This window comes from Thalassophryne amazonica, chromosome 9 (assembly GCF_902500255.1).
Source record: "Thalassophryne amazonica chromosome 9, fThaAma1.1, whole genome shotgun sequence".
Taxonomy (NCBI): Eukaryota; Metazoa; Chordata; class Actinopteri; order Batrachoidiformes; family Batrachoididae; genus Thalassophryne; species Thalassophryne amazonica.
In genome coordinates this window covers 65706773-65729917 of record NC_047111.1, presented here as the reverse complement: position 1 = coordinate 65729917, position 23145 = coordinate 65706773, and the positions used below count along the sequence as shown (strand labels likewise).

Sequence of the window (23145 nt, the reverse complement as noted above, 5' to 3'; positions counted from 1 at the left end):
AAGTGCGGCACTCTGCAGGAGTCACAGACACAACTGTCACATGGCTGAGGAAAAATTAACTGTGACTATTAGCCTTCTCAGTGGGCACAGACTGCATCTGGAGGAGGCCTGTTGGTTAAGATGCAGGCGTGATGCTCCAGTAAACTCCAGCTTTTTATTTAAACCAAAAGCTCAAATAATTGTCATCACAATACAGTCAACTGCATGTTTAACCATCTTCCCTTAACAGGCTGAACCCCTTTTAAAAAAAAAAGGTAAATAGTTTGTTAATGTATAAATGTGAAGTATTGTGCAAAGGTTTTGCACATCCCGTGTAAATATGGTTTTGGTTGTAACAATTTTGTCAATTTTATTAAATTTACCAGAAGATTCAAGAATGTAGGCTGACAGCCCAATACCCGATTCTAGAAAGATGACAAAGGGGACAATAGTACATGTATAATTAACTGATCATCATAATAAACCATGGAACTGTAAAACCATGGAATGTCAACTAAATGAGCTTTATGGGGGGTGGGTTTCTTTATCAAATCTGAGTCCCCCTCCCACCCCCATTTCAATCACAAAATGGATCAATTATCAACTTATAACCCTCATTTTCCAATACATAAAGTGGTCATATATTTACTGTATATATCATAACAAGAAATAGTACTGTGTTTTTTTGCTAGTTTGAGCAGTCCTGTGATTTATACGAGGTCTGTTAGAAAAGTAACGGACCTTTTTATTTTTTCAAAAACTATATGGATTTGAATCACGTGCGATTACATCAGACAAGATTGAACCCTCGTGGGCATGCGAGAGTTTTTTCATGCCTGTCGGTTACGTCATTCGCCTGTGGGCTGGCTTTGAGTGAGGAGTGGTCCACCCCTCCCGTCGGAATCTCTTTGTCTGAGAACTTCCTGAGAGACTGGCACTTTGCTTGATCAAAATTTTTTCAAAGACTGTGAGGCACATCAAAGTGGACATCATTCGAGAAATTCAGCTGGTTTTCTGTGAAAATTTTAACGGCTGATGAGAGATTATGGACTGTTGCTGTCGCTTTAAGGACTGCCCACAGAGCGGGACGTCGCGACGCACCCTGAGCTGCCGCTGTCTGCCTGTTTCGAGCTGAAAGCTTCCAAATTTAAGCCGCTGTTGACCTAGGACGTCGTGACAGAACAGAGAACTTTCAGAAGAGATCGGGATCAGCAGTTTATCCGGACATTCCACTGTTAAAGGAGATTTTGTAATGAAAGAAAGTGTGGACGGGTCCGCGCGCCGGGACGCAGCCGGCGCCGTGGCGGCGCTGTGCGCCGCCACAGGAAAAACACCTCCGTTGGAAGCCTTAAGGACAAGTTGGAACACGTCCAGCTGTTAAACAATTTCTCAGATACTCACTCAACTGAAAGCCATCAGCCTGGTTTTTACAAATGGTTATCAACAGAGGTGTTTTTCCTGTGGTGGCGCGCTGCGCCGGCTGCGACCCGGCGCGGCGGACCCATTCACACTTTCTTTCATACAAATCTCCTTTAACAGTGGAATGTCCGGATAAACTGCTGATTCCGACCTCTTCTGAAAGTTCTCTGTTCTCTCACGATGTCCTGGGTCAACAGAGGCTTAAATTTGGAAGCTTTCAACTCGAAACAGGCAGACAGCGGCGGCTCAGGGCGCGTCGCGACGTCCCACTCCGTGGGCAGTCCTTAAAGCGACAGCAACAGTCCATAATCTCTCATCAGCCATTAAAATTTTCACAGAAAACCAGCTGAATTTCTCGAATGATGTCCACTTCGATGTGCCTCACAGTCTTTGAAAAAATTTTGATCAAGCAAAGCGGCAGTCTCTCAGGAAGGTCTCAGACAAAGAGACTGCGGACGGGAGGGGTGGACCACTCCTCACTCAAAGCCAGCCCACAGGCGAATGAGTGTAACCGACAGGCGTGAAAAAAAGTCACACATGCGCACGAGGGTTCAAGGTTGTCTGATGTAATCGCACATGATTCAAATCCATATAGTTTTGAAAAAAATAAAAAGGTACGTTAGTTTTATCACAGACCTCGTATACTGAAGAATCACACATTAGCTTTTAATTTAATAAAATTGACTCTTTATATAGGACTTTCCCAGGAATCAAGGCACTAAACAAAATAAACTCTGACAATTAAACAAAAAAAAGAAAAAGAAAAAAAGGCAATAAAAACAAGAGTGCTCTGAAAGCACAATATCCTCCGCTGGCAAATGCTGCTTTGGTACAAGTGCTTGCTCCATTCTGATAACATTTCAAGGACTTGTACCAACTTTCACGAAATTCATCCTAAATATGTGAGGAGTTGATTTCAGAATGCAGGCACCAACAAATGAAATGGAGTGTGGATCATAGGAGACAAAGCATAGATTTGGGTGGACAGTAGGGTGGACTGAGACGATGCAGATCAAGTGTCTTATCCAAAGACACAGATGAGGAACATGAGCAGGAGTCAAACCTACGGGGCCATTATTGTAGCAAAGTATTTGCAAATGTGCATTTTGATCTGTGTGTGTGTAAACAGATCCACAAATGAGTATAGCAATCTGTGTGTGCATATTTTGATCTGTGCGTATCCGTGTGTTTGTGAAAATCGGGCTACTCGATTGGATGTGTTCTTACACGTGACTTTTACTACAGTTCTGGCTCGTTAGATCTGTAAATGCGTGCAACGATTTGTGTGTGTGTGGAGACTTGTCTGTGTCCCTCCACCAGAGGGCGCAAGCACCAATGACATCACTCATCGCTGTCGTTTTAAGCCTTACAACTCTGTAAGTGTTGATAGAGGGCATCAAAAGTTGCCAAAGTTGCCAAACTCTGAAATTAATTATATGTTAGACAGCGACTCATCACGACAGGAAGACTGGCATATGAATGCCAAAAACTGCTATGACGGATCTTAAAAGTTAAAAATAAAATGTGATTTAAGAAAAAGTCAACTCCCATTTTTGAGGAGCTGTTAGAGAAACATCCTGTTAGAGAACAGAAAGAGGAAAGGGGTCCTAATCAGGTGGATAGTTTTTTAATACATTAGCAGTGGCAAGTATAAAGAACTTCAAATTTGTTGTCAGGAACCCTGAATTGTTTGAAATGGAATAAAACCAACAATACAGAATAACCACAGGTTCTGACATCGATGACCCTGATTTTATATGAGAAATTATGTAAATGTATTACATTTTTACACAGCATTACATGTTTTAAGATAATAAATCATCCAATTATCAATACAGTAGGCTGCAAGTTCTTTTACATACAAGGTCAACACTTTAATGCAAATTTGTGGTTTGGAAGTGTGATAATGTTGCTGCAGCATGGTGTTCACTGACTGGAGAAGAGATATTTTTCATGTAATTATATTTCATTCAGCCCAAAATTTCCATCTAAGCTGAATACTGAAATTTGGCAAACGTTACAGTGGTGTATAAACTTAAGCATTCGGTGCTTCAGGACATTTGGCTCAAGCAGATGTCGAGTTGTTGGGGGGGCTGAAGGTGCTGGGCTCAGGTGCAACACAATAAGCTGCCCTCATTTCATGCAGAATGAGACGTGTGTGTCGCATGGGATGAATAAATCTCCCAGCAGTCGATGCTGCACATCAAGGTTCCCCCTCCCTGCCAGCTCACACTGTCAAAATGATTATTCCGCCTGGACGTGATGATGAAGAAATTAAGATCATAGGAAAAAATACAGGCACAAAAAGAAGCTGCTGGAAGATGGCAGGGCCGTACTTTTAAAGTCTTTACTGCACTATGTCTTCTGAAGATGGAAATGTAAATCCAGTCCATCCTTATTTTGTGTTGTGGTCAACTGGAACATTATGAGTCACCATATGCTGGACACCAAGCACGGCACAAAAGAACACACAAAGAGGTACTGACTTGTGCCCGAGGTGCTTGAGGAAGTAACCCAGGACTTTAAGGGCTTGAACCCGGATACTCTCACTCTTCGACGACAGAAGCTTGCAGATCACCCTGTAACAACAAACACGTGCCAGTGAAGCAGTTAGTGTTAATTAGAATATCTTAAGCAGGCCATGCACTACACAGTGCATAGTTATATAATTCAGCCCAACTGTATCATAGACGCATCAACCTAATGCAGAAGAGCTACACAATAAGAGCATACAGGTTATGGTGATGGCCCCTGGAGTTTGTTCTGTGCAGCAAAGGAGAAGACCCAAAGCTGGTCACATTACAGAGTGACAGAGAAAACTAATATATATATATATATATATATATATATATATATATATATATATAAAATAAAATGAGGCCACAGAAATCTGATCTAAAATAGCCTGAGGCTAAATGCACCAAAATTAAAATGCAGTGGACCAGAAGAGAACCAGATGAAGATGTGTAAGGCACCACTCATTAATAATCAGCTGCTGCTCGTTAACAACCAGCGGATATTAAAATAGCAGTAAAGGGTCTCCCATTACATTGACTCTAACTCCTAATTAATCATCAATGTTAGCAAATATCACAAAGAAATATCACATTATACAAAGGCATTAATTTATTTTAGGGTACACACACACACACACACACACACACACACACCACACACACACACACACACACACACACACACACACACACACACACACACACACACACACACACCACACCACACACACACACACACACCAGATAATGGGAATCATACTTAATTCAGTGTAATCAGTAATACTTGTGCAATCTGATATACTAGGTAAAAGTAACAACTGCAATTATGTACTAATTTTGGCTATGATTTCAGAAAAATTGGGCCGGAAAATGCCTCCTTTCCTATTTTATCCAAGTTCTCTGGCACTATTCTAGAGAAAATAAGTTGAGAACAACTTACTATTTTGGATAGGCTTGTTAAGTATGGTACTTGTTCAATGAGGCTTCTAGTTCTGTTGGTACATCTCTACTAATCATTGTTTTGGGTCAGACAGTAAGTATAATTTGTGTAAATACAAACAGTAAACATGAGTGAGCATGTGGAGTACGACTTCAAAACAGATTTTTGTTTTTTTAATTGGTTTGTTCCAAGCAAAGTCTGTAATTTAATGTTTCAAATTTTGGATTCAACCTTAAAATTATTATTCCTAAACACCAAATGAAATACTGGTTAATAATGTTCCATATAAGCTCTATGATATAACAATATGTATCTTTCATATGCAATAAAAATGTCTACTTATATAGGATATATTTCACTCTATAGTCAATTGAAAACACTGCAGTTAGCAAACCAGCCTATGCTGTGCACCCTATTCGGCCTAAATAGAGCTTGTTAACCATTTCAAACATTATTTCTCTTTACATGCCAGCCTATCCATCAAACATTGATGTGGGTGATGATGACCACATTTTACTTATTCGCCTGCTGCTGGTAAATTGCTCCCAGTTATTCACTAAGTTACATGAGGTTCAGAGGAACTCAGCACCAAGCTAGTGCAAGGAATTGGTAGCAAAAGAATGAAAAAAATTGTTGTGGCTAACTGGTTAACATCATTTTAAAAGAATGTTTCTGTTCTGAAAGATTAAAAATATATTTCTGGTTTTCATTTTCATTCTTTGAACTGATTCAACGCCACATATGCTGACACAAATTTAACTAACTGCAGTTAACATGATTCTTCAGACTACTAGCATGATCGTATATGCTTATGTCAGTTGGAACGTAGACATTATATACGTAGATGCCTCATGACTTGCTGCAACATAATCCAGCATCGCCGCCATACTGGATGGGTCTCTTCACAACAAGCTCGCACCAGAGTCAACCAGAGTCAATGGAGAGTGAACAAATACGCTGGCATTTTGTGCTGCTTACAATTGCAATAACCAGCGCAGTATAGAAACCAGATCACGCGGGATTACCTTACACAAGTAAGACTGAACAATAACTTTGGTTATTTTATCATTTGTCATATTACCTCATCGTAACAAACGGTACTTCAGTGTAATGTTATTACAGCAGGAACTGGTACTCTCATTACCTGTGTTTCCATCCAACTAGTATCACAACTCTTAAGCGAATTTTGGTTAATGAGGCAAAAGGAAGAGTGCATTTGTGCACATTTCCATCCACTTGTTATGCGCTTTTGTTTCACGGGATAAGCTGTAGGTGCCGTTATGTGTTGCTAATTCTGGAGTCTGTATTTCACAAAGTAAGGCTGCACCACATCGCAACATTACTACACTGGAGATATAGAGTGCCAGCACATGCAAGAAGCTGTGCAAAACAGTTCTTTTTCAACGGTTTTAGCTCTCTAGCCCCAGTTGCAAGCCTAACAAGTGAAGTTTAAGACCCTTGAATGACCTGGAATTATATTGCTTTCTTTTCCTGGCCTTGAAAAAATGTTCACCTTTGTAACAATACCTGGTGAGCAAAGCAGAGGAAATTAAAGTGATGTCCTCTGTGTGTGTGTGTCAGGGCTGTGAAATGAAAACTGTGAAATCTGAGGAAAATTTGCAGAGGGTCTGGGGGGCATAGGCCCCCAGGCGCCAGGGTCTCGGGCCCTGTAGGATCCCAGAAACCAAATAAATTTTTTATGTAGTGATACATTTTCAGCATCTTCTGGAACAAAAAATCTCAAAATTAGTGCAGATTTAAATGACCCTGTATATTCAACCTTTCATTTGAACTGTCGATGATCATGTTGAAATAACAGAATATGACGTGGAAGTAGGACCTGGAATGATTTTCCTTTTAATTGTAAACCAAATTATGCATTAACTCAGAACAATTAAACTACATCAAATTCATGAAGACTGAAAAGACTGTTACAGCATTTCAAAAACCACAGCTAAAGCCTGAAGAATATTTTGAAAATCATGGGAAAATATCAATAATATACCTTATAGTAAAAAGTCACATATTCTTCTGTAAATTCCTGTAAATCAACTCAAAGCCACAGTGTCTTTTTCCCATGAAAAAAGTTTACATTAATAAAAACTAATTTACATCCTTGTGTAAATTCATGTAAATCCATTCAAAGCCTTTTTTCCAGTGAAAGAAAGTCTAGATTAATGAAAAAAGTCACAATCTTTTCTAAAATCCTATTTGAACAGCATGTTTATTTTCCACAGAGAGAAAAATTCTTACAGTGTTTTCCTGATATGGCACAGTTCACTTTTCCTGTTTCTTTTATCTTTCGGGTGTGTTGATGAAACCAGCGACAATTCCACGGATTTTTGTCCTTATCAGACTTTTTCAAACAGTCTTTCTCGCCATCTTCTCTCTGTCTGATGTTAGTCCATGACAGAGACATGCTGCACAAGTCTTATTTTAAAAACTTTAGAGCTCTAACGTTTTGCAATGTCCACATTCTCACAGTCGGCGAGAGGTCACACAACGTAATTTCTAGACGCTATCTTTGTCTGGGGGAAACGTGAGCACATCCGCAAAGTTTGCCGTCTCTCTACTTCCAAGTTTGTTTTTTGATGATGTATCAGTACAAAGAGAATTTGCCACCTGAGGTACGGCATCGATACAAAAAGAAGCTGGCGTTGGCAGGAATCCGAAAATAACCATATAAGATTATTGCAGACAACTAGTTAGACAATCATAAACAATGGCCAGAGATAGATTAAAAAGACATCTACACATAATTCATCAAGAGTCCTTGCGAGTATTCTTTTTATATATACACTCAACAAAAATATAAACGCAACACTTTTGGTTTTGCTCCCATTTTGTATGAGATGAACTCAAAGATCTAAAACTTTTTCCACATACACAATATCACCATTTCCCTCAAATATTGTTCACAAACCAGTCTAATCTGTGATAGTGAGCACTTCTCCTTTGCTGAGATAATCCCATCCCACCTCACAGGTGTGCCATATCAAGATGCTGATTAGACACCATGATTAGTGCACAGGTGTGCCTTAGACTGTCCACAATAAAGGCCACTCTGAAAGGTGCAGTTTGTTTTATTGGGGGGGGGGGGGGGGCGGATACCAGTTAGTATCTGGTGTGACCACCATCTGCCTCATGCAGTGCAACACATCTCCTTCGCATAGAGTTGATCAGGTTGTCAATTGTGGCCTATGGAATGTTGGTCCACTCCTCTTCAATGGCTGTGTGAAGTTGCTGGATATTGGCAGGAACTGGTACATGCTGTCATATACGCCAGTCCAGAGCATCCCAAACTTGCTCAATGGGTGACATGTCCGTTGAGTATGCCGGCCATGCAAGAACTGGGACATTTTCAGCTTCCAAGAATTGTGTACAGATCCTTGCAACATGGGGCCGTGCATTATCCCGCTGCAACATGAGGTGATGTTCTTGGATGGCACAACAATGGGCCTCAGGATCTCGTCACGGTATCTCTGTGCATTCAAAATGCCTTCAATAAATGCACCTGTGTTCTTCGTCCATAACAGACGCCTGCCCATACCATAACCCCACCGCCACCATGGGCCACTCGATCCACAACACTGACATCAGAAAACCGCTCACCCACCGACGCCACACACGCTGTCTGCCATCTGCCCTGAACAGTGTGAACCGGGATTCATCCGTGAAGAGAACACCTCTCCAACATGCCAAACGCCAGCAAATGTGAGCATTTGCCCACTCAAGTCGGTTACGACGACGAACTGGAGTCAGGCTGAGACCCCGATGAGGACGACGAGCATGCAGATGAGCTTCCCTGAGATGGTTTCTGACAGTTTGTGCAGAAATTCTTTGGTTATGCAAACCGATTGTTTCAGCAGCTGTCCGAGTGGCTGGTCTCAGACGATCTTGGAGGTGAACATGCTGGATGTGGAGGTCCTGGGCTGGTGTGGTTACACGTGGTCTGCGGTTGTGAGGCTGGTTGGATGTACTGCCAAATTCTCTGAAACGCCTTTGGAGACGGCTTATGGTAGAGAAATGAACATTCAATACACGAGCAACAGCTCTGGTTGACATTCCTGCTGTCAGCATGCCAATTGCACGCTCCCTCAAATCTTGCGACATCTGTGGCATTGTGCTGTGTGATAAAACTGCACCTTTCAGAGTGGCCTTTTATTGTGGGCAGGCTAAGGCACACCTGTGCACTAATCATGGTGTCTAATCAGCATCTTGGTATGGCACACCTGTGAGGTGGGATGGATTATCTCAGCAAAGGAGAAGTGCTCACTATCACAGATTTAGACTGGTTTGTGAACAATATTTGAGGGAAATGGTGATATTATGTGGAAAAAGTTTTAGTTCTTTGAGTTCATCTCATACAAAATGGGAGCAAAACCAAAAGTGTTGCGTTTATATTTTTGTTGAGTGTATAAGAATATATTAATAATTGTATCAGTTAAGCCGCGGTCACACGGCACTAATGAAGGACACTGAAGCCAAAACAAAACAAGAAATCTGGCTGGACTTGCATTGCCTTTCAGAGACATCGTTTAACAGTCATCCAGCTTAATTTCTGCAGCTGGCACTTTGTCAGAATTTTCAAACTGTTGAAAATAGTGAATGGATCTTGACGACAACCTCAATTCATAAAACATAAATATTAGCATAAAAAGTACTTATTAGATGAAATGGGCAGAACACAGATAGCAGTGACCAAAGTTGGGACTCCATCGTTACTTTTTGTTGATACTCCCATCGGTGTTTGCAACGGCCCTGTTGATTGCAGCAAGCCATTTCTCACGCCTGCATTTCTCAGATGGTATAATATAGAACTGCCGTTCGGGATAACTCTTGGTTGGCTGTACAATCCGGAACACAACAACTTTTGGGCATTTTTGTGCTGCTTTTGATGTTACCGAAGTTGCTCAATTCCCCAAACAAAGATGGCGGCTCGCTGCCGGCTAGGAAGTTCCCAGATGTCTGACTGCGAGAATGCTACGTTTAGCTTAAGCTTTGCACAGGAGCCACAGGAGCCACACAGCATCGCCACAGCAACCAACCAGTCCCGCTTTATGACAACTGTCACAACAGCCAGGCTTTGAGAGAGGGATTTTTCTCCTCAAAACTCCGTGGATCCGAGGACACTGATTTGTATCTGAAACACACAGATCAGTGTCCATAGACCGCCGCAGACTTATAAAACTTGCAGGATGTCGTATAAAAAAGAACACTTTGCGATAGACATTTTAAAAATTCAGTGACAATCATGATTATAGGGTAAAACACTAACAACCCCCGTGATGAAATCCATGGAATTTTGTGGATCCGCAGACTTTTCACAGCCCCGGTGTGTATGGCATATAAAGTAACAGACCTTTTCAGTACCCTGTAGAATTGAAGTTCAACATGTGATTACACAAAAAGGCAAAAAAAGGCAAAAAGGCAAAAAAAACAACAACAAAACAAAACAACAAAAAAAGGGGATAATAATCAATGGACTGTTAATGAATCAACATGATTTTATTATAAACCTAAATTTCTGTTTAATATTTAGCATCATTTGACAAATTATTTGATACATAGAAGCTTTTCATCATCAATGTTTTAGACCTTTTGGTGCTGAACTGGGCTCGACGATCTCTGGGTCAAGATGACCTCTTCTTTGTTTAAAAAAAAATGAATGAATATTCCTCCACACATCAGTGTTTTCACATTTTGCACAAAAGCTCATAGCCCTAGATGAGGAATGGCTGTGCAAATTTAGAGAGAAAATGAGGAATTAAGTGGCATTTCAAGTGATAAATAAACACAGGTCAAACTGACTCAACATAACAGGAGGGTTAAATCAGCACTGTAGAGAATATACTGTAAAAAATGCCGGGAAATTTACATAAAAACAATGTAAAATCACTACAGACAAGTATTGTAAACACAAAAAACACATTTTTTTTTTCAATCACAGTGGACTTTTGTAAACTATTAAACAGAATGTTTTGTTAGATGTACAACAACAATATGTGATTCTAATCAAATGTATTTGTTGAAACTACAACTATTTGTAACAAAAACTGAGAAATACTGTAATACTCATTACAAAACAATTGTGGTAAATTGACATGCAAACATTGTAAAACCTACAGTTTTAGTCACTTGTTTTTAAAAATACAAGAATTATATGTAAGTCACTTTACAAGTTTATGCTGTAGCCTAACTTTAACATGATTGATGAAACGATGCAAATTCGGGTAGACCTATAGGCTACAGGTAGGCTATTTGCAGCTTGCAGTACAGTAGGGCTATAAGAAATTATTGTCGCTAGTCTCAGTACTTCTGTTCAGTCGTAATCCTTGCATGCTTTGTTTCTTTTAATTTTAATGTGATACAATACTCAGACTAGGCTCTCTTTTTTGTAGATTTAACAGTTTTTTAATATGAGTCAGCTGTGGTTCATTCACTGTAAATCCATTTACATATTATGTCTGTAAAGTTATCTACTGTGCTGCTGTATTTTTTACAGGAATTCCCTGGTAACCACAGCTGCCAGCGTTTTCCTGTAAAAACAACAGTTTTTTTTTTTTTTTTTTTTTTTTTACAGTGTGTTATGGCTGCAGTTTCTAAGACAGGAAAACATGGATGGAAGAAGTGACCCGAACGGAATGTGGAAGTTGTTCCACAACAAGACCCTGAATGCTGCCAAGAATTCCGCTGGAGTCAATAATGTTCAAAGGAGGAGGTGTTTCATCTCTGAGGGCACTCTCAATATCACCAAGAGGAGTGATTTGGTGAAAATTCAGGGTTGCATAAGGACCTGAGAAAGCGAGCTGTGATGGCACTGAAGGCAGACAAGGAGGCATCTGTGAGAGGAATCTGTAAGCAAGTGAGACCATCTGTGGTTTAGTGACCCTGCTGGGCTGGTTACATTGAGATATCGGACATCTCCAGTGCCACCATTCTAGTGGTTTGGCAACCAGTCAGCTGCGCACCACCAAATGTCAGTGAGATTTCAAAGGTGGAGAAAAACCTAATGTTGGGTAAAGCTCCAGGGATCTGTGATATCAGGAATGAATGTCTTCAAGCTGGTGGAAATGTTCCCCTGGTGTTGAATGAAATCAGCTCCCAACAGATTGAAGAAAGGATTTCTTGTACCCTTTTGGAAAGGAAAGGATGATCACCCTGGACTCCAACAACTACGAGAATAATACAGTACTCTCCAAGCCAGACAAGGTACTTGCACGGTCATTCTCAACATAATTCAGCCCCAGGTACATGCTGGGAAGTGACTGGAGCACCCTCACTCTGCAAGTACTCACTGAACTCAAGTGTGAATATCAGCCTGGCTTTATAGTAGAGTGTGTTCATTTTCTCAAAGCAATTGATTTGGTTGATCAGATTACAATGTTGGATATCCTGAGAATATGTGACATATCCAATACCTGACATATACATGGGCACTCTGAGTGCTGTGTGGCGCCTCTGACTTCTTCCAAGTGAATTCTGGCATTTGTCAGGGATCTCTTCTGGGTCCTAGTCTGTTCATTACTTCCATGGATTTAGTGTTGCATAAGGTCATGTTGATGAAGAAATTCACTGATGTCAAGTTTGCAGATATACTGCTCTTTGGGGAATCAATGGATGCCCCGATTGTAGCACTTAAGAAGCCAAGTGAGAATTACGAGTGTTTGACTTCATGACTGCCCTGAATCAAGACTAAGATAAAACATTTCACTAAAATGCCACAGTGGCCAAAAACACCTTTTTGTACAAACATAGTTTTCCAGAGTGGACTCAAGATCAGAAATTGATATGGGGCTTACTTGGATAGTGGGGTCTTGCTCCTCCAGTTTTCATTATGTATTAGTTATTCCAGCAATTATAGTGTTTCCCCTATAATAGTACACACTGGGTGGGCCATCACACCAACGACAACCCCCGTCAGCCCAGAATATATTGATTTTCGAATAACACCAACAAAATATAACGTCGACGCAATGACAGAAAATAATGGCTAATATCCATTAATTTGGAAATCTCATTTTGGGTCTTCAGTAACCCTCACATCAGCATTGCAGCATTAACAGTGTGCTTCACAGCATCAGTTAATGTTAGCTGTCAGGGCTTTCAACAGAAGCTGTCAGGTGTCAGAATCTGACATCTACTCAAAAAAGTGTGACTCCTGACATAATAAAAGGTGGACATCCCGCCCCAAATCCCCACCTCCTGGAATATGTTGATGTCTCATGCCCTCTCCGTTTGCCTGATATAAGGTTTCTTTGAAATTCCTTTTCAATAATGTCTGTTTCACACCAGAAACTGCATTGCTAAAGGCAAAATGTTACGAAAAAAGGTATAAAACTTTGTGATCCTTTCATGTGATCCTTCTATTCTATTCTCTCTTCTATGATGGTTTTATCAGACAGTGACTTGTTAAGTGGCCCACTGTGCAGGGCCTGAATCAGGCTCACTAACTTGCGGTTTCCTTATGTTGTGTGACCTGCTTCATCAGGGTGCCCACAGTTAAACTTAAGGGGGAAAAAAAAGGTGCTGAACCCTGATATCTAAGCAGTGATGGAGGAATTTTGCAAATAAATATCAATGCTAAATTTTGGTGTACCCAAATATATTACTACACACATGCAGTTGGTGACGGGGAGGTTAGTAATGCTGAAACTGAGTTATCCTGGATATTATCCTAGGTTATCTTGGGTATTCTTTAATATGCTCATGTGATTCTTCTATGTGATGTACCCAGTCACTAGTAAAAGCAGATACTTTTCACAAAAAAATACATCTGTATCTTTTTCCCCCCATGATAAAGCTGTGAAGGATTATGGTAGGATTACATAAATAATAAGCACATCACCTTACTTTAGCTTTTGCACTTCTGCCTTTTTTCTGGTCTGTGCACTTTGCAATTTGTGTTTTTTTTTTTCCTTTTTTGTTGAATGCCACTGGGCCTTCAATTCAGTGTTTACAGATACACTAAAAATGTAAACTGACCTTATTCCATTTCTCTGGTCAAAGGCAGGGATCATGGACGCGGGGTGTTCAGACATTAGAGCCACCAACAGCTGGAGCACATCATGGATATTCTCGTCCTGCAGGGAAAAGGAAAGCATGATGAACAGGTGACTGGAAGACAAAGGAGACAGTCGCATCAAACATGAAAACGGAGAGGACTGTGGAGGAACAGGACAGCAACAACAGGTGTTACATAGGAGCACTTTCTATTCTCTCCATTGTCTTTCTGCATGCTTGTCAGGGCTTGAGTTTTGTTCTTTTGTGTTATCAGGTTTTTGGTTTATTTATTCTTTGTTGGGATTTTTCTGCTTGTGTCTGTCTGTCTCTGTTTCTGTTATTGGTTCTTGGTAATGGGTGTTTCTCTTTCTCTCTCTGGCCACGCCCTGCTTCTGGTGCTTTCCATGTGCACCTGTTCCTGATTTGCTGATTGCCACCTGGGGTTTTATAAGCTCACTGGGTGGTATTGTTCTCCGCCAGTTTGTCATGCCTTGTGCCTGCATTCCAGCTCTGTACCTGTGTTCTTGTTCCTGCCTGCCTCATAGTGTGTACCTGACCTCCTGCCTGTTGTTTTGACCACACCATTTTGCCTGATGATTTCTGTACTGCTGCTTTTGTTGGACTGCCTGCTCATGTACCGACCTCTGCATTTTCCTTTAGTAAAGACCACTAACAAACAGAGCTGTCTGCCGGAGCTGTGCATTTGTGTCCTACCATCCCCGTGCATCCCGCCTGTCAATGCTCTTGCAGTGCTGAAGCAGAGCCACACTGTCACTTGTGTAAGTGGACCATAACTTCAGCCCAGGACAGACGGCAATGCACACTTTCACTATGTGTATTCAGCTATTTACCCAAACAAATCTGCATCTACCTCATGCATGGTCAACAGGTAGTTAAGGATGCTTTGCAGTTCGTCCTCCTTCACGCCTCGATCCTGGAGGGAAGAAACATTTCATTAATTCTGTCCTTGCTTAATGGTATTTTAAGTGTGGAGTAGGCACAGCCTCAAACCAATAGAGTACTGGTAAATAAATGCATGGCCATATCAATATCATGACACAAAAACACAAAAGTGACCATGCAGGGTTCTCCTCCAAGTTGCTGATCTATAATGCGATTCTCCATATGCACATTATAGGTTAAACCAGCAGATGGAGAAAAACGACAGAGGCCATAATGGAAAAGCAAGTTTGATTTGGTGAAGATAGTGTTGGACACCTTCCTGCAGTGTACCTTTAATATGAGCTGCTTGAGGAAGAGCAGCATGAAGGCTCTGAGCGAGATGATCTCCTTTTGGGATGGCCGTGGTCCATCTAAAACAGCAAAACACACACACACAAAAAATAATTTCCTGTTAAAGCCCCGTGTCTATACATGATAATGATCAGCTAAGTATGCGGCTGAGTCTATTTACTGATATTAGGGTTTGACAGAGGAGACATTTCATATTTCTGAGGATGAAATTCCTTCTAAGATGTTCAGCCCAAGGCGCATATAAAAGCACATCTGCCCACACCAAACAATGATAAAAGAGTAAACTTTGAACCCATGTCCCCATTACAATATCAACTTTTGATACCAAACTGTCTACAATTTTGGAAAAAAAATTACTTAAAATAATCTGATAACCAACTGGGGTCTGAAACTGGCTCTAATATGTGGTAAGAGTACCACTTAGAACACTGTGAGCAATCAGGAAAGTTTTAAACACATTTAAGGAATTTGCGATATCAGGTTCGATTGTGATCCCAAAATTAACACCTTTAACAAGAAACGTAAACAGAGAAATTTTAGCAAAGAAATTTTGCACACACCTCCCTCCCTTTTGTATTTAAACAGCGCTTAAAGTAGGGCTGCACAATATATCATTATGATGTGCAATACGTGTGATGTCAAGTACAGCAAAATTAACCATATATGTCACACTACAAGTTTTTTGTTGCTGGATTAAAAAAAAATACAGTTCTCATCTTCCGTGTCTTTGTGAATACACAGAGTTTGTTGCTAGTGAGTGACACGCAGGCTCTGTATGTCAAGTAAAACGATTAATCGTAAACTTCCAGTGCTCATCTGTGCCATCAGTACTAAACTGTAGAGAAGGAGGTCCCTATGAACTTGAGATTGTGTACCAAGTATGTATATGTTCTTGGTATTGTATTTGACTGGTGACCAAAGTGCTGTTAGTTAAAAACAGTTAGTTACAACCTCTACAGCATCATGGTCAATTACTGTCCTGAAAATAAGTGAGGACCACAAGAAAAACACCAAAAAAGAAAATATAATTTTATGGAATTATTCTGGATACAAAACGGACGCTAATGACCAATAAAGGGGTACTGTGAGAAGAGTATCTTGTCGAGTAAAAAGCCATTTTTTTCAGCATTTATTAAATTTGCTTTTTTATTTTTTATGCAGATGCACTTCTTTATGAAAACCTCTTTATCATTCTACAACTATTCACTCTAAATGGAGCTGTTCAAGTCAGCTGTGAAAATCTCTTAATATCACAATATATACGTCAGTTTTCCCCCCACTATCATACAGTTCTTAGTTTAAAGTACACCCAAAGAAATATCTCATGTCTCTTATGTCATTGCTTCTTTCTTTGTTGGCAAAGTTTTGTGGTTCAACGCTTTGCTTTGATCGATAACTGCAACAGGCTTCAATTGCTTCTCAATGCATTTTAAATACATTTTCATCTGTTGTGCCAGTACATCCAAAAATTTAATTGCCTTTTACATCAGAAGACCAACAACAGAGACTTTATAATTACATATTATCTCATGGCACAGTCATAACTTTTAAAACGTTTCACAAGAAATGGGACTGCACAGATAACGGTGAGCTATTTTCAGTGGTTTAGTTCTAGTTCATTCATTTTTGGAAGCACTTAATGCATGCGTCAGATATACTAAAAGCTTCCGTCTGTGATGAATCAGCTGTAAACGGCTGCCAAAAAGTCACTAATGGAATACAGTCTAAAAAATTTTAAAAGATATATCAAGTCAGATCAAAGCATTAATTGATTTAAAAGCCGTCCTTTAGAAGTAATAGTATTCTCTATGTAATGGACGTAGCACTCGCTGAAACTCGTTCTTAATTGTAACTGCATATCTACAGACATCATTAACTCAAAAACACACTCAGGATACTACTCCCAACAGTCAGGTTTATAGGACAAAAATAAAGATTTTCAGTTATGTGTGTGTGCACATTTTGGACGACACTTTGCCATCTCAGGAGCTTTGTTTTTTTTAATGTGAGCTACAAAATGAACATCACTGCAAGTGCAAACGATGTTTATTGCAACAGGAATAAAATCCCTCTTTCCTCTGCTGAAACATTTAAAGTAGTATCTGACCGCTATATGCTTCGCCGGTGGAAGTGTGAAATGGAGAGCGTTTAAAAGCGTCTCAATTTTAATCTTCTCCATTTTTGCCATGCTCTGCTGACCCTGAATCATGAGACAGCGCATCTCAGGCTGTTCACACAAGCTGCAACAATCCAAAAACATGACACAGAGGCAATCAATCTTATCTGTTGAAGTGTTACGTGTCAGAGGAACAATGACGCTCACTATTCATCATAGTTACTCAGCTCTCTGTCAAATGAGTGAACAAGTGTGACACACAGCCGCTGCTTTAAAGGCTTTCTCAAAGAATTCCAACCAGGCAAATATCTTTTGGCTTTGGAAAAGTTGAGAAATGTACCTTGTAAAATGAAGTGAGTGAATGACAGGCAGACAGATAAATGAGTCCATCCCCTCCAATCTGCGATCACCATCACTCAAAAACAAAAATGAACGCTATCATCTTGGAAGTCTCCAAATTAAAAGGGATGAACTAATTATAATTTGGTTAATGTTTTTAAACCAGATCAGGACAAAACGCAAGTTTTATTGCTTATATACAGTAATATAATATGTCTTCATGTCATTGGCTGGGTAAGTCTGGCTTCCTATGCTTGATAGAAATGAGGAGCAGGTGTGATTGAAGGTATATGTAGCTTAAAATAAGCTTGTGTGACAGCTGACAGCTTATTTCATTTCCAAAGCCTGTGTCTAGTGGCCGCCAAGAACACCACTGCTTATTCCTTCTTTTTTTTTCTGTACAATTATTCAACATAGAAGGCATGGTGTAACTAAGTTTAACTACAGGTATTGAATTTTTAGCACTTCAGTGGAAGCATTTTGTTGAACCTGAGTGAAATACAGTCATTTTGTCATGGTTAAAGGTCAAATAGAAATGTGGGCACTTTGAACGATTAACAGCCAAGATCCACTGTGGAGCCTCAGTGGTTGTTAGAGAAGCCAATGAATTTTTGTTGTTGTTATTGGCAGTTACTATGGTAACGCTTCAGTGTTCCATTAGTGTCTACAGAAAGACTTATGTAACAAATAATTTAGCAACAAAGGGAAGTCCATACGAGCAGGGGTTCATGAAATATGGCCGTAATTCCTTTTTCAATGAATGAATTAGTGGGGTTGATACACAGGTCATGCAATTAAGCTCACATTTTTCTAAATAGCTTCTTCTGATTAGAACCATCTTTTAATCTTTCAATGTAATTTAGTTTCCTTTTGCCCCACTTGTCTTAATCCAACACAAAAACTATCATCCGGTGGTAAACAAGTCAACGTTTTTCTTCTACCTGCTTTGGGAGCTCCAGAGAAACAGTCAGTGTCACCCAGAGAATGTGGAATACGGCGCCACTGAATGTCTGTAAATCACTGGCTTGCACCTCCCTCAAGACCAGCATACATGTCTTCTACTGAAAGACACACCAACCAAGTCGACTTGGTATGAGATCATAAAATACCAAGAAACCAGGTTTGACATGGTGCTGTATTTGGAATATGAGGTTGGGATTTGAAGTGACTTGGTAGTAAGATTACATGAAAGCGCAAACACAGATTTCACCATAACACCAGTCCTTAGACCAACAACATCAGGATGGCTCTGTATTCACCATATGCACAATCATATTGCTTTATATGCACATGTGTTATTTTGTTCTGGTTAAGGTGACCAACATCCAGAAAACCTCCCACTTAATCTAAAAAAATAAATAAATAAAAATTATTATATTTGCAGCTCCTTTATATGTACCTGACCTGAAACTGCATGGCTTCTATTCATGAACAGAGTCAAGCTTATCTCGTTTGTGGTCACCCTCACAAAAAGATATATTCAAAAAATGGATTTGCAAGTAAACATTAAGGGTCCAAGCTCCCCCCTCTCCAATTCCACCACAGATCCAGGCCTGCCCAAGGAGAGACCACCTAGAAGCCTTTTAAGGCTCTCAGAGCTCTGAAATTCATAAAAATATGCTTTGCAGCACCATCTACCAGTGCAGGTCCACAAAATTTGGCACTATGATTCTAAGTGAGGCCATCCATACACATGTCAAATTTTATGGCATTTGGTTATCCTATTAATGAGAAACCCATCATAAATTAAACCAAAGCAAAAAAATAAAAATTGTAATATTTCTGGTCCAATATTTCGGAGCCATGAAGCAGAGAACATTTTCACACCAATCTGGCCCTTCTGTGTCACGAATCCAGAGACTAGTCCACATTGGCCTATTTTGCATATTTCGGAGTGTTGCGAAAAGTATAAAGGCATAAATGGGTGATGCCTATACCAGTGGAAAGAGATCATTCCACTGATCACAACAATATACAGTTTTCTTACGTGTGACTGGAATTACACAGGTTATTAGAAAGTTGTTTTTTTCAAAACTTAGTTATTATTTATAGTGCCACCTAGCGGTTTTTACCAGACATTTTATGGCTAAGTTGTTCTGTGCTCTACCAAAATCCCAAATTTCATGCCATTTGGTAATCCCATTAATGAGAATATCCAACATTAATTAAATAGCATCACATGGTCAAACTTGAAGTCAAGAAACTTGTAAACAAAGTAAAAAAAAATTCAAGGTTTCCAGTCCATTTTCTTTAATGTTTCGACACCAAACTGGCCTTTCTGCATCAAAAATCCAGAGAAGAGTTTGCGCCGGCCTATCCTGCATAATTTTGCAAATTGCAAAAAAAAAAAAAAAACTATCTCGGCACAAAGAGGTGTGCCCTATACCAATGGAAAGAGCTTAATCCACCAATCACAAGTGTATAAAGGTTTCTGATATTCAACTGACAGACCAGAATTTATTAGTTGTTTTTTTCCAAAGCAGTTTTATTATTTATAGTGCCACCTAGCTTTTTTTTTTTTTTTTTACTGGCCATTTTTTATATACAGACAGTTTGTACTGTGCTGTACACACCATAAACATTATTCTGGTTGAAACTGGTGAATTTGGCAGAATTTGGTCTGTCCATTAACGAGAGCACATTTTGACTTGTTTAGGCTAAAATGAAATTAAAAATAAAATGAATTTAAAAATATGAAATCTTTTTTTAAAAGGTGATTTATGATCATCTTTGGTCTATCAGTAAAACAGTACCTTGTAGGACTATCAAGAAAAATCTACATGAAATTTTGAGAAATTTGTCCCTTTGAAATTCAAAGAAAATGTGCTTTACAGCACCATCTGGTGTCGCAGTTCCACTAAATCTGGCACTGCAATTCCAACAGAGGCCATGCATACACCTGTCCGGCTTCAAGTCATTTGGTGATCTCATTAATGAGAAAATGCATCATGAAATAAAGAGCATCATACATGATCAAAACTCAACGCCATAAATAATAATTTTCTGCAAACTTACTTCAAGTAGAAACCAAGCTTTTGGTCCAAAGACCTGCTGAAGGTCTTCGGACCAAAACCTTTTTTTTTTTTTTTAAAGACATGTTAAACATCTACTTGGAGTAAGTGTGCAGAAAATACTCTAATTATATATTGCTACTTTTTTTCTGGCACCTTAGTGTTTGTGAGTGTGGTGTTCAGCTTTAGAACAAAGTCAAAGCTATGAAAATTTCCAACAGAGCAGCAAATGTTTGTTTCCGGTCCAAATCCAGAGGCGAGTTAATTCGGACCAATCTGGCGTATTTTGCAATATTGCAAAAAACTATCTAGGTGCAAATGGGTGTGGCCTACAACATTGGAAAGAACTCCACCAAACACAACGGTGTAAGGTTTTCCAAAGTTTGACCCCATGGATCAAAAGTTATTAGTGTCAAAATGTTTTTATTAATTATAGCGCCACCTAGCATTTTTCACTCGTCATTTTTTGTATATAGGTAGCATATACTGAGATCTACTAACCTTGTAAATATCACATTTCAACTCCACCTGGCTTACGCTACCCACTGACTTTCTGTGCGTAGGAAAAAATTTAAAATAAAAATCAACACAAAAACAATAGGGTCTTTCGACCAGCTTCACTGGTGCTTGGGTCCTACACAAAGAAAAAAAAAAAAAATCCACTTCACTTGATGAAGAAAATATTTGTCATCTTGAAGTGAATGACAGTGGTCCAAGAGAAAAAGGAGTCCAGTGCAAAGCCAGCTCACCATAGCATTGTTTATGTTCTGTTTCTCTGCTGTGCGCTGCAGCAGTGGGTGGGAACAGACGTCCATTTAATCCTTCTACACATGGAAACGGAGCTTTCTCTATATGATCTTTTTCTTTGTCGTTTTCAAAAAGTGTTCTGTTAACACAGCACCATTGCAAGAATTATCTGCATACACACAAAACCACCGAAAACAACTGAAAAAGGTATACACAACAGTCCTATGCCACCACAAAAAAAAGAAAAAAAAAAAAGAAGGAGAATAAGATGTGGAGCATGCCCATAAAGGTTGCATGTTGTACACAGGTGTAAATAGCAGGTGGTGCTGGGCAGAAGACACCTCACTATGCAAGGCCAAAACATGCTCTGGCAACAGACACTAGAGCCCAAGGGTTTTACCCTCATGGTTAGAATGCCTGCCTCCCATCCTGGGGAATGAGGGTTTAAGCCCAGAGTGGGGCAAAGTGACGCAGGTTTCACCAACATGCATAAGAAGAAGATGGCGAAGACGAATGCAAAAGCATGAGCAAAACCTGAGACATTGGTGTGGACCAGTGACGAAGTTGAACTTGGATTATAAAACAACTAAACTATAAGAGATGTTGACAATAAGCTCAGTAGCTTCTGTAGCATGAACACAAGTCTGGAGTCCACCACGGTTGTTGCTGTTGTTGTTGTTATGTGATGTCTTGTGGCCAGAAATAAGACTGAGGTTAGAGAGGTGGAGCTACGACATCATCTGTTCACAAAAGGTGCGTATTGGTTGTACACATGAAAACACAACGGTGGCATTTTGAGATTTATCTATTCTGGGACCTGTTTTCAAAAAGGAGGGTTTTCAGGCTCCGAAAAGACTGGTTTCCTGTGGACAAAACGGCGATACAACACAAAAGTTTTGTGAATACGGCTAAACTCACCTCCGTGTGAATGGGTCCAGGCTAAGTTGTTGGTGTCATCTGCCAGGACGCTTTAATATTTGGTAAAGATGTTTAATCAAATTTGCTTGAAATGAGTAAGACTGCTAATCGTATTTTATCTCTGAAACCAGACGATTGCCAAAGATATGAGGAAAAGCTCAAAGTAGTGATGATGTCATAATTGATCATATAACAAACAGTTAAGTGTGACCTGACTTTGTTTTAAACACATGCAGGAAGTACTTTAGTCCCGATACAACGCCATGATGCCCCCCCACCACCAAATCTACTTAAAACAAAAAAGGCAGTTTAATGTTGTGTTTCTCTTTTCCACTGTCATGCAAATGTACAAGTCACACCAGACTAATAAATCACAGAACCTCTCAAACTGCACTTAAGAAAATATGGTTATTGCCTTTTGTTCACAGTTTTCTGTTGAACTGTATTTCTGTACACCCAGCAATACAAAAGGCCTGAGGCATATTTAATTCTGTCAGCATCATGTTTTCTTTTTCATGGTCCAGAATGCAATTTGTCAACAGTGCACAGTAACAAGATGAGCAAACATCAAACGGATTTATCTGGAACATAATGACAACAGCATTACATATTTTTTTATTTTTCCAGCAGGTGCTGGAAAAAAATGTACAAATGAAGAAAACCTCCCTTACAAAATATATCCACACCTAAATTCGACCTACATTACTTGAAACAAAAGAAAAACTAAACACATTGATACCCGCTGGGCCCCGTGTCTTACATTATAATGTGTCCGTTACTATGCAAATTAAGTCCATCAATGCATGTCTGACTCAACACGGCAGAAAGGTATTCATATTTTCAAGCTTCCAAACATTGACTACTGTATGTTTTTGCTTTGAGAGACCATTAATACACATCTTA

General features: G+C 39.7%; 1 protein-coding gene across 16 annotated transcripts in view; it reads right to left on the bottom strand.

Moving 5' to 3' along the window:
- Positions 1–23145, bottom strand: part of nbeaa (neurobeachin a) — a 361602-nt gene that overhangs the window by 109565 nt on the left and 228892 nt on the right. For all 16 annotated transcript variants that reach the window (XM_034178254.1, XM_034178240.1, XM_034178256.1 and 13 more), the window contains exons 14-17: positions 15091–15170; positions 14729–14791; positions 13840–13937; positions 3885–3977 (exon numbers count right to left, since the gene is read on the bottom strand). In XM_034178254.1, the coding sequence (XP_034034145.1) occupies positions 3885–3977; positions 13840–13937; positions 14729–14791; positions 15091–15170 (334 nt within the window). The remainder of the gene's footprint in view (positions 1–3884; positions 3978–13839; positions 13938–14728; positions 14792–15090; positions 15171–23145) is intronic.